The 12,289-nt window shown below is 35.8% G+C and overlaps 1 protein-coding gene across 1 annotated transcript; it reads left to right on the top strand.

Annotated features, from left to right (window-relative positions):
• The first annotated feature begins 148 nt into the window (after positions 1-148).
• On the top strand, positions 149-3,163 carry LOC123886241. The gene is made up of 4 exons (XM_045935575.1): positions 149-690; positions 799-1,894; positions 2,051-2,577; positions 2,665-3,163. Exons 1-4 carry the CDS (start codon positions 149-151, stop codon positions 3,161-3,163), a joined length of 2,664 nt encoding a protein of 887 aa, XP_045791531.1.
• Positions 3,164-12,289: the final 9,126 nt, after the last annotated feature.

Here is a 12,289-nt window from a genome sequence, read left to right as displayed (position 1 = left end):
ACAGTGTTGGATTATCGGATCAAACATACAGTGTTGGAGCATCGTGTTCAACATCGTGTTACTAGTGTGCCAGAATTTCAATTGGCATCAGAGAAGGCACCCTGCTCGAAATTCAGGGTGAGCTCCAGGGAAGGAAATTTCTGGTGAGATGGACAAGGAAGGAGGAACGGTTTCTAAACCACCATTGCTGACTGGGCCTGAGAACTATGACTACTGGAAAGCTAGGATGATGGCTTTTCTTAAATCCATTGATAGCAGAACATGGAAAGCTGTAGAAAATGGCTGGGAACCCCCAGTTGTCATAGATAAGGATGGAAAGAAAACCGATGAAATCAAGCCTACAAAAGACTATTCTAAAGACGAGGATGACTTAGCTCTGGGAAACTCAAAAGCTTTAAATGCCATCTTCAATGGTGTGGACATCAACATGTTCAGACTTGTCAAACGATGTACTGTGGCCAAACATGCGTGGGAAATACTTAGGAAAGCACATGAAGGAACCAACAAGGTAAAGTTGTCTAAACTTCACATGCTTCGCACAAACTTTGAAAATCTAAGTATGAATGAAGAAGAGACCATTCATGATTTTCACATGAATATTTTAGAATTTGCAAACTCATTTGATGCCTTAGGAGAACCCATATCAGATGAGAAGCTTGTGAGCAAAATTCTCAGATCTCTACCTAAGAGGTTTGACATGAAAGTGACAGCAATAGAAGAATCTCAGGATCTGGCCAATATTCAAGTGGATGAGCTAATAGGTTCACTTCAAACCTATGAGCTAGGCATGAATCAAAGAAAAGAAAAGAAAAATAAAAGTTTAGCTTTTGCCTCCAACACTGGAGAAGATGAAGAATCAGATCTGGAGAGTGATGAAAGTTTGTCAGAAGCAATGGTCTTGCTAGGAAGACAATTCAACAGAATCATGAAAAGAATGGACAAAAAGTCTAAGTTCAATGTGCCAAGCATCAAGCTCGACATCAACAAACAGACCAATGATCAAAGAAGGGCTAAAAGTGATGAGAAAACCAGTCAGTCAGAAGGGGTCCAGTGTCATGAATGTGAAGGATATCGACACATCAAAGCTGAATGTCCTACCTTTCTGAAGAGACAAAAGAAAAGTCTTGCTATCACTTGGTCAGATGAGGATGACTCAGAGGAGGAAACTAAAAGTGGATCAGCAAAACATGTCAATGCGCTGATAGGTGTGTGTGAGTCTGATGCTGAATCATGTGATGAAACATCCTATGAAGAATTACTGGCTACCTATAAGGATTTATTCATCAGGAGCAATGAATTCTGCAAAGCATTGGAAAAACAAAAGAAGGCGAATTGTCAACTACAGGCTGAGAAGAATGACCATCTTTCAAAAATTGATGCTCTCAACAAAGAGATTGAAAAACTAAATGTCGACTTGGAGCATGCTAGAAGACAAGTCAGAGTTTATGGATCAGGAGAAGAAAAATTTCAAGCAATGCTATTGAAACAAAGTGCGGGAAAGAAACCAATTGGCTTTGACTATGACATTGTTGATCAACAAATGGGATACAACAAAGCTACAATCAGTACTCCCATCGAGAAGACTTTTCCTGTCAGTGCTGGCTTTTTACCACCACATCCTCCCACACACCAGGGAACCGACACTTGGTTAAAACCCAAACCTAAGCCTCCTGCACAGACTGGATCGATGCCTCAACATCCTCCTCCACATCGGAATAATTGGTCAAGACCTAAATCTAGGAGAAGGAACTGGAGATGTCACTATTGTGGTAGGAAAGGGCACATAAGGCCTTATTGCTATAAATTGTATGGTTACCCAAAGAATTTCCGGTCACCTGCACCAAAGCCAGAAAATGTGAAGACTAAGAAAGAGTGGAAAGAAAAGGAGAATGATGTATGTCTGATAGCTCACACATCACTACGAGCATCATCTAGACAAGATTGGTACTTTGACAGTGGATGTTCAAGACACATGACTGGAGTGGAAGGATATCTTGCCAACTTAAAATCCTATGCCACAAGTTATGTAACCTTTGGTGATGGAGCTAAGGGAGAGATAAAAGGAATTGGGAATCTAATCAACAATGGATTGCCAAATCTAGATAATGTTCTATTGGTGAAAGGCCTTACAACTAATCTAATCAGCATTAGCCAGTTGTGTGATCAAGGCATGAAAGTAAACTTCACAAAGTCAGAATGTCTTGTTACAAATGAAGAAGGAAGACTCTTGATGAAGGGTGTGATGTCAAAGGACAACTGCTACTTATGGGTCTCTGAAGAAGAAGAAAACCACTTGTCCACTTGTCTCTTAAGCAAAGAGGATAAAGTGAAGCCGTGGCATCAAGAAATTGGTCACTTACATCTTAGAGGTTTGAAGAAGACTATAGCAGAAGAAGCAATCAGAGGACTTCCTAAGCTGAAGATAGAAGAAGGAACAATATGTGGAGAATGTCAGATAGGGAAGCAAACCAAGGTGGCGCACCCGAGGCTCCATCATCAGACCGCCACCAGAACACTTGAACTACTACACATGGACCTAATGGGACTTATGCAGACTGAATGTCTTGATGGTAAAAGGTATGCTTTTGCTTTGGAAGATGATTTTTCTAGATTCACTTGGATAGATTTCCTTAGAGAAAAATCAGACAACTTTGAAACTTTTAGAAACTTATGCTTACAACTTCAAACAGAAAAAGAGGTTGTGATTGTAAGAATAAGAAGTGATCGTGGCAAAGAATTTGAGAATGCAAAATTCTTTGATTCCTGTGCATCAGAAGGTATTTTTCTTGGATACTCCACAAACAACAGAGCTTACAGAGTTTATAACTCTAGAACTAAAGTTACCGAGGAATCAATGAATGTGGTAGTTGATGATGCAACATCAACCAAAACAGCAGATGTTGAATCATCCATTCAACAGTCATATGATATTGTATTTGATGAAGTTTCAGGTTCTAACAATGAATCTACTGATCCTAAATCAGAACCTGCCCGTGTCAACAAAGTCCCATTTATCAGGGATTTAGTTGAAGAAAATATTGTGAAGCTTGATCATGTTGCTTTTGAAGAACAGGTGGCTGACATATTCAGTAAAGCATTGGATGTTGTTGAGTTTGAAAGGCTAAGGGGAAAATTAGGAATTTGCCTGCATAAGGAATTGTAGCAGTTAAGGAGTTTTGAGCGTGCAACCACATTTTTCACTTCACTCCCACTAGTGATGCACGCTAATTCCGGGCAATCATATCAAAATTGCCATAACCGTGTCATGACATGCAATCAACTCTCTTTCACCCACTGTCCCACTGATTGTGCTTTGTTTGAAGTTCAATTCAATAAAAAACTATTTTATTTCAATCAGATCATCATGTCAAACTCTGATAATACTGTTGATGCTACTGTACAACCATATGTAGTTGTGAATGATCATATGGCTCCATCTGATAAGTCCATCTCTGATTCTATTGTTGAGCTTGTTACTTTTTCTATCAAGGAGAACATTACTACCCTTGATGTTGCACAGGATGTTGGAACATCCTCTGTCCAGCCTAATCCAAATGCTGCCACTATCACTGAGTATTTTGGTGATATCTGTGATTTTGAGGCTGCTACTGAAGATGAATTGCAGGACAAAGAAAATAATAATATTCCCGCTGATGTTATTGAAGACTCTAAAACAGAGGACAATATAGAGAAAGTTGTCTCTCTTGGTGATAAAGATACTGAGTCTGAAAAGACAGTAGATGAAGAACAAGAGATGATTGATCTTGATGAGGTTGACTTCTTGGATGAACCTCAGCCAAAGACTGTTCATGGGAGATTGGAACAATGTTTTCTTATGCCCCTGTCATATTGTGCAAACAAGGGGAAATGTCTATTTTGTGAATGTTGACTATGTGTTTGTTGTGATGGAGGTAGTAGATATGCTTTACAACTTACAACCTCTAGTTAGCTGGATGAAAAGAAGCTGTAATTTGAGCGAATGATTCATGCTCTGAAGCTTGAAGAAGCTGCATTAGAAGCAACTGATGCATGTGTTGATGAGAATCTGAGTGTTGATGCAGGTGGTGATAATGAGGAAGAAGACTCTGAGGTTGAAGATGAGGGAAATGATTCCCCAAGACAGTGCCTCTGTGTAATGTTTCTTTTGGATTTATTTTCCATGTGTAGGCTATGATCTAAATTTAAGCACCTTGTGTGCATCCGGACTGTGATATTCTGCACTATGTCTCTGGTTTTTCTGCTATTTCTATGAAGACCCTACTTTGTCCAAAAAAAAAGGGGGAGTAGTTGGTAGTTAGTAGTGTGCAGTATGTTGATGTGCTATCTGATGTTGCAACATCTGATATGTGTCGTAGTACTTATGTTTGCTCTACAAGAATTAAGGGGGAGTAAGTTTTGATATGCATGTGGTACTCGGATACTTTGTTCTGATATGCACTTTTTTTAGGGGGAGTAAAAATGCCTGATTAAATTTTTGTTCATCCTTGATTTTGAGGGGGAGTAAAAATGTTTGATTAAATTTTTGCTCATCTCTGATATTGAGGGGGAGTAGTATTATTTAGTGAGCATGATGTGCTGACAGATGCTCTAACATCTGTTGTAGGCACGGTAGCAGTATGTGATGTATAGTATCTGATGTGTGTGCTCTGCATATGTTCTGAATGTGCTTTGCATGAGTGGTGTGTGATGTTTTGATACTCTGTTATGCATGTCTTGAAGGGGAGTAGTTATCTGATGTTTCATGATGTGGTGCTTAATGTTGAGACATTTGCCCTTCCTGTTGTGGAGTGTAGTATATGTTATGTATAGCAATGCTGCTGCATTTTTGTATGTGAAGTAATGCTTCTGCTATTACAAGACTACGGATTGCTAGATACTAATATATGGATTTTTTATGCTCTGATACTCTGCACTATGGATTTCTGTGATACTCTTCGTTCATGAAGCTTCTGTTTGGCATATTTTGTGACTAAAAAGGGGGAGAGTTAGTAAAGTCTGCCTGATGTACTGCTGATTGTCTGCTGAATCTGTGAAGAGTAGTATTATGTGTTGTGGTTTGCCTTGGTTTGCCTTCAGTGGCCCAATGCTAGATGTTCTAATCGATGCTGAATCACGTTACCTGATGCTCTGTTGAAAATGAACATCTTGATTCCTGAGAGGAATTTATTTTTCCCCGGTGATTCTTTTTATGAGAATATTTTTCACTCAATTTGCGTTTTCCTGTGAGGCGAGTTGTGTTCACTATTCCGCTGTTGCATGCCTCAGTTATTCTTGTGCGATACAGCTATTCTTATTTGCTATTTTCATCTGAGAAGTTCTATTGAAAACTGCATTTGAAGATGTTCTACTTTACTTCATGACTGTGTGCTTATGTTGATTTGAAGAAAGGTAGGTGATGTATCTCTCTAGATTGGTTGAAATGATCTTAAGTTGTTTTAGCCAAAAATTGCCAAAGGGGGAGATTGTTGGTGTTTTATGTTGGCCTCATTTTGCTAAAACAAATATTCAAGCAAGATGTTGGATAGAATGCTTCAACATTGGATACAACATTCATGCTTCAACATTGGATACCACATCCAGTGCGCTCTGTTTTCGCGAATGATATATTTTTGCGTAAGATCTTTGAAAGATTTGATTGAAGAATTAATCCACGCCTTTTAATTTGTGTGCCAACACACAGGTGTTTCCAGAATATTCAGTAAGCGATTTATGTGTTATTTGTTCCTCAATATTAAGAGATAAAAGATTTGATTCTAAAATATATTTTGTGAAGATTGTTGTAGAAAATATAAAAGATTTATTTCAAATAAATCTTTATGGTTCAAGGAGATTATTATTGAAAATATATTCAAGGAGATTGCTACTGAAAATATATTTATGGACAATAAATATATTTATGGAAGGAATAAATATTTGGTGAAAATATATTTGTGGAAAATATATTTTTCTTCTACAAGGTTGCTTTGACCTGAAGTATTGTGCACTAAGTAGCGCCTTTCCTGATGTTCTAGAAGGCGGCCATGACCTAGTTTTGTTTCTAAACAAATCAACTATTTTAGGAAACAAAACATTTGATACAAGAATATTCCTTGAAGTAACTTCTGGACCTGCTGCGTTTTTAAAGCCCAATTCAAGACCTAGCTCGTGCTATATAAAGGAAGACTGAACCCTTGTGCAACTCACTGAAGCCGTAATTGAGTTTTACAAAGCGTGTGTTTAGGGTTTTAGTGTTGTTAATTGTGTTCTTCTTCTTGTAGTACCTTGATGCAAGATTAAAGACTGTGTGTTACTGTGTTGTAATATCTCCAGAGCTTCTAAGCAAGGAGATAGTGTGTATGAACCATTCCTAAGCTTTGAAGTACGGAATTGGTGGATGTTTCAAGAAGTGTGTCTTCATCTGTAAACTGTAACGTGTACGATCACAGTGGCTGTGATTAAGAGGAGTTGAGCGGAGGTTCTCATACCTAGGTGTGACTTAGGTAGAATATAGCACGGGTGGTGATTAGGTGAGAAGTCATAAACGGGGCGTTTATTGAGGGCTTTGAACTAATACTATCATAGTGGATTCACTCCTGGATTGGTATCCCCAGAGTAGGCTGTTATGCTGAACTGGGTTAACAAATAACTGTGTTATTCTGTTTCGTGCATTTTATTTTTCCTTATTGTTCGTCTAGTTCAGTGTTGAACACAGTGTTGGATCATCGGATCAAACATACAGTGTTGGAGCATCGTGTTCAACATCGTGTTACTAGTGTGCCAGAATTTCAATAATAAATAAATGTCAATCAATAACATAAACTAACTAATAATTATCTACGAATTAAAAATATAAACTAACACAATTTTTTTGTTTACAACTAACACAATAGTAATTAAAAAAAATGAAGATAAATATCACTTACTATATAAAAAATAAATTGCCTCAAAAAAAAATAAAAAACAAATCTTTTTTTTTACAAAAAAAAATAAATCTATTATAAATTAAAAAGAAATAATAAAAAAATTCATATCAGATAAACAAGGATTGATCCAATGAAAAGGTTGTTTAACCACAATCTAAAAACAAGGATTGTAGATACAAATAAATTTTTTTTGACAAAAAAAAAATCTATTATAAAATTACTAAAAAAAATAGCTCATTACCAATTTTTACTCCACTTCCATTCTTTCCCCCACTACATTTTTGTTTCCCCCCAATATTTTCTTCACTTTCATTCTTCCCCCCACCCCCACTAAAATAAAATAATTATAATTATTATTATTATAATAATTAAACATTTCTATTTATTATTAAAAAAAAAAAACTCATTCTCTCTGTTCTTGAGTTCTCGAGAACTCTTCCGTCTTCCCTATCTCTTCCTCACTCTCTCAGAACCTATCTCTTCCTCACTCTCTCAAAACCACAAATCCCAAATTTTCTCTTCTCTATCTCCTTCCTCACTCTCTCAGAACCAACTCTGCTATTTCTCTGAATCATCTCATTCTCACCCACTCACACAAACACCCAAAGAAACACAAAACCTAGAATTAGAAATCAAATTTCCAAATAAAACCCAAAAAGCCAGAAAGAGGAAAGAACAGAACTTGAATAAGTAGTTAACAATAACAATAACATACCTTGAGAGATATCACATAGCATATGAGACCGATTGGAAAGAGGAAAGGAAGGGAGGACACATTGAATCAGAGGAACGATAAAATTGCAACTCTTCACAACACCAAGTCTATGATTTAGAGGAAAAAGAGATTCTAAAATGAATTGAATTGACGTAAAGGAAAAAAAGTAAGTTTATTCTGATTCCCTTCCGTTTGTTTTGTTCTGTTTTTTTGCTTTTCCTCTGTTTTGTTCTGTTTTTTGCTTTTCGTTTGTTTTCTTGTGTTTTCTGAAATTGATTCTAAGATTCTCTGATTTTAGTTTTACCTTTTTTCCTTGATTTGGGGCATAAATGACTGTTGCGGTCAATGCGGTCAAAACGCCGTTGCGTTGCGGAAAAACGCCGTTGCGTTGCGGTTGCGATGCGGCATCACTTGTGATTTGAGTTCACACCGCAATTGCGGTACGATGCGGTTGCAGTGCCTACCGCATCCGCAATATTGCGGCTGCATCAAGTGATGCGGTCCGCAATTTAAAACCTTGGTCTTGACTGCTAAATATGGGGAGGTTAGGGAGCCATTTGGTGGTTCACAATTCTAAGTCTTCTTTGTGGTAGAGGGATCTAACAACTCTAGGAAGGAATAGGGTGGATGATGGTGATTGGTCTTTGACTTGTTTCTCAACAAAAGTTGGAAATGGGAGGGATACTAGTTTTTGGCTAGATGTTTGGTGTGGTTTCAGTTTCGCTTCGGGAGGCATTCCCTCGTTTGTATAGTTTGTCAAATCAACCTCAACACTCTATTAGAGACATGGGGGAGTGGAAGGGTGGTGCCTGGGTATGAAAGTTTAATTGGAGAAGGCTAAGATTTGTTTGGGAGGAGGAGTTGCATAATAGCTTATTGACCATGTTGGAATCCGCTTTAATCTCCACCGAAGAAGATTCTTGGATTTATCGTCTTTGTAATGGAGGTATGTACTCAATTAAGATAAACTATTTACACATTTTTCATCTTTTTGATTCGTCCTCTTCTTCTTTTTTAGATGTCTCTCGTCGTCGAAATGTGGTGGGTATTTGGGAGAGGTTGACACCTTTAAAGGTAGTTGTTTTCTCGTGGCAAGCTTTCCTTGGGCGGCTTCTGACGAGACAAAACTTGGCTATTAGTGGGGTTATTCCGGGGGATGGTAAAGAAGGTTATCCGTTTTGCAACCTTGTTCTTGAGTCTTTTTTGCTTTGGCAGTTTGCATGAAATATTTGGTTAGAAGTGTATAAATGGTTCGGTTTGAGCGAGGTTTTACCAAACACTATCGGAGATTTGTTCCTTAGCTTCTTTGGGGCTCTTCGAAACAAGAAGGCTCTTAAAGGAATAGTCATGATTTGGCAAGTGGTGATTTGGGTGGTTTGTTGAACAAGAAATGATAGAATTTTTGCTCATAAAGCTCAAGATATTAATATAGCAGTTGAGAGAATTAAATGTATCTCTTAAAGTGGTTGTTGACAAAGAAGTCTAGATTACCTTGTTTGTTTTATAAATGGAATGTAAATCCATTTTATTGTATAATTAGGTAATGGTTGGGTCTCTCCCTTGTGGTGGTGACCTTTCTTCCAGTTGTTTTGGTAGAATAATATTTATACTTAATTGTTTTTGCTAGGTTGAGTACCACATATATTTTATTTCAATTATTAATACATTATATTTTTTGTCGTTTAAAAAAAATGTCAAAATGTTAAAATTACTTATATTTTTATAAGTGTAGGAATCAATAAAAATATGCTGATAGTTGGTTCAGTGGTAATTGATGCTGAATTTGGTAGGGAATACCACAGTTCGATCCCCCGTAACTGCGATCGGGAGGGGGCTGGAACCACTTGATGTCAGAACTGACATCTGAACCAGATTAAACTGGTGGTGAAAGAAAAAAATGCTGATATTTAAACGATCAAATTAAAGGTTTACTACAAATATTTGATTGGAACAAACTTTGTAGAAATTGTTTCTAGTGCAAATTTGTAGAGACCCGTTGGCGAGACACTCCTAACCATGAGTGGGCTAGAAGAGAAAAAGCATACTCCCTCCGTCCTACAATGGGTGAGTCAATTGACTGTAACATCCAAACTCATTATTTAAGTAATTCTACCTTTGTTTAATCTTTTTCAAAATACGCAACGGAAAATTACAAATTAATTTATAGAATATTAGTTCTAGGTATTACACTCATCTTTACAAAATAATATTAACGTGATTACTTAGTAAAACTCGTTTTATACAATATAAATCCTCTTATAAAAGATACATTTTTCCAATCTAAAAATATAAGTCATGAATGACTCTATATACTAAATACAATCATTTTTCCCGTGTCACAATCTTAGCTTCTGTTAATGGTTTGTAAGCATCATACTTCTTCCATTGATGGTTAAACATTCATATCTTTGTTGTTTGCGCTTCAACAAGTGGTTAAACGTTGAGGTATAGTTTCTACTTGGTGGTTAAGTTTTGTGCCTTAAATGGCTTTGTTGTTTGCGCTTCAGCCAAGTGGTTAAACGTTGAGGTATAGTTTCTACTTGGTGGTTAAGTTTTGTGCCTTAAATGGCTTTGTTGTTTGCGTTTTTGCCAAGTGGTTAAACGTTGAAGTCTAGTTTCTACTTGGTGGTTAAGCTTTGTGCCTTAATTGGCTTTGTTGTTTGCGCTTTTCCCAAGTGGTTAAACATTGAGGATAGTTTCTACTTGATGGTTAAGCTTTTGTCATTTTTTTTTGCATTTGGATGATTACTCCCAAGAGTGGAGTTTCTTGATTCTTTCGGAGTGAATGTTGTGGAGACGTTGGAATTGTTATTTATTTTATTTTGATTATATTGTTCATCCCAAGTTGGAAGTGTTGTGAACACCTCTTCCATCTTGAGGGAGGCTATTGAAGATATAGTTAGTTGATAATTAGGAGCACTTGTTAGTAGTTATTGGTTGTATATAAATAGGCTTTGATGTAATATTCTTTTATTGATTTTTCTCATCATTGTAATACAGTTTCATTATCATAAATAAGAAATTTCACATTTTTTCTCTCTCTTTTTCACTTCTTCATGGATGTCATGTTTCTTAACATAAATGAATACTAAATAGATGAGAGATAAATGAAGCAAATCTAAAATCTTCCTAAGCAACCAATCGTTAGTTGGTTCAGTGGTGATTGATGCCGAACTTGGTAGGGAGAACCACAGTTCGATCCCCCGCAATTGCAATCAGGAGGGGTTGGAACCACTTGATGCCAGAACTGACCCCAGAACCAGATTAAACTGGTGGTGAAAGCAAAAAAAATAAATAAATAAAAATCTTCCTAAGCAATTAAAAAACTTCATCAACAATTTTGGCGTGTTTGGTTTTGTGGAAAGAAAGTGGAAGGAAAGAAAATTACGAAAACCGATGGATGAACTTAGACTCCTTCCACTTTCTTTCCTTCAAACCAAACGAAACCTTAGCGATGAGGTAGCAAACATCAACTATAAGTCTATAACTTACACACACAACTATAAGATTCAAACTCGATAAAAATATCTATATCTGTATATCGATATTGTCGATTAAATATGTTAGCTCCAAAGTACCACGATCTCTTTATATTCCAGCTGTAACCCTATCTCTCATCACTAACATCATTTTTTTTTGTTGATAAATTCTCATCACTAACATCATCATCCACCGTATAGAAACAATAATTTCAATCCTATTTCACAAGTTGCCATATTTATTTGAGGTGTCATCTTTAAGAGGAGTGCTATATACAACGAACAGTTAACACATAAATTCCAGATTTGACGAAATACAGGTAGGTGTGGCTAAATTGCACTATCGTAATGGATTCGTGAAAATAAACCTTCGCTGTATATATCATTTTCCCATCTTTAAACATACAAAAATGAACACCATATTTAATATCGTATACTCACTTTATAACAAGACAAGATATAAATAAATAAAAAAGTACACGATATTAAAAATAGTAACACATCGTATACTCACTTTAGAAAGAACACATATTAGCATTTTCTACGGAAAAAATAGATATAATTGGATTAAATTATTTTATTATATAGAGTAAAATACAACTTACTTGCATAATTTTGAAATTGATGAGAGAAAAATCAATATGAAAGTTGATAATGTTATCCACATTCTGTGTTAATGTCAAATTTTGTATCCGAAAAATATTTACATTATTGTTAACAAATTTCAGGACATATATGAAAAGAAAAAAAAAAAAGAACAAATTTCAGATCAAAAATACTAATTAAAACAAGCAACTTCAAAATTTAAGTGATTGCTTATCAAATGTTGATGCTAATTAAAACCAAAATAAAAACTCACTTATATGTAACAAGCACAAAATAAACAAAAATTAATAAAATAAAACTTAATTTATTTCATAAATTAATGTATTTTTCATACTAAATAAACAAAATTAAAAAGCTAAATACAATTATAAATTATAAATTATAAATTATAAATAAATTACAAATTGTCAACAAATTGCAGATCTTCGATCAACCTACATTACCATTAGAAAGAACCAAAAATAACTACACTTTGCATATTCACTGACCAGTGACCTCACTTTTCCATTTTTACCCTTCAAGATCTGCAAAATTCCATCCACTTATTTTCTTTCTTTCCATTTTCCTCTCTTTTTTTTTTTCTTCTA

The sequence above is a fragment of the Trifolium pratense genome, linkage group LG5 (assembly GCF_020283565.1).
Source record: "Trifolium pratense cultivar HEN17-A07 linkage group LG5, ARS_RC_1.1, whole genome shotgun sequence".
Classification (NCBI taxonomy): Eukaryota; Viridiplantae; Streptophyta; class Magnoliopsida; order Fabales; family Fabaceae; genus Trifolium; species Trifolium pratense.
The sequence above is the reverse complement of the archived record's forward strand: the minus strand, read 5'-3'. Positions and strand labels throughout refer to the sequence as shown.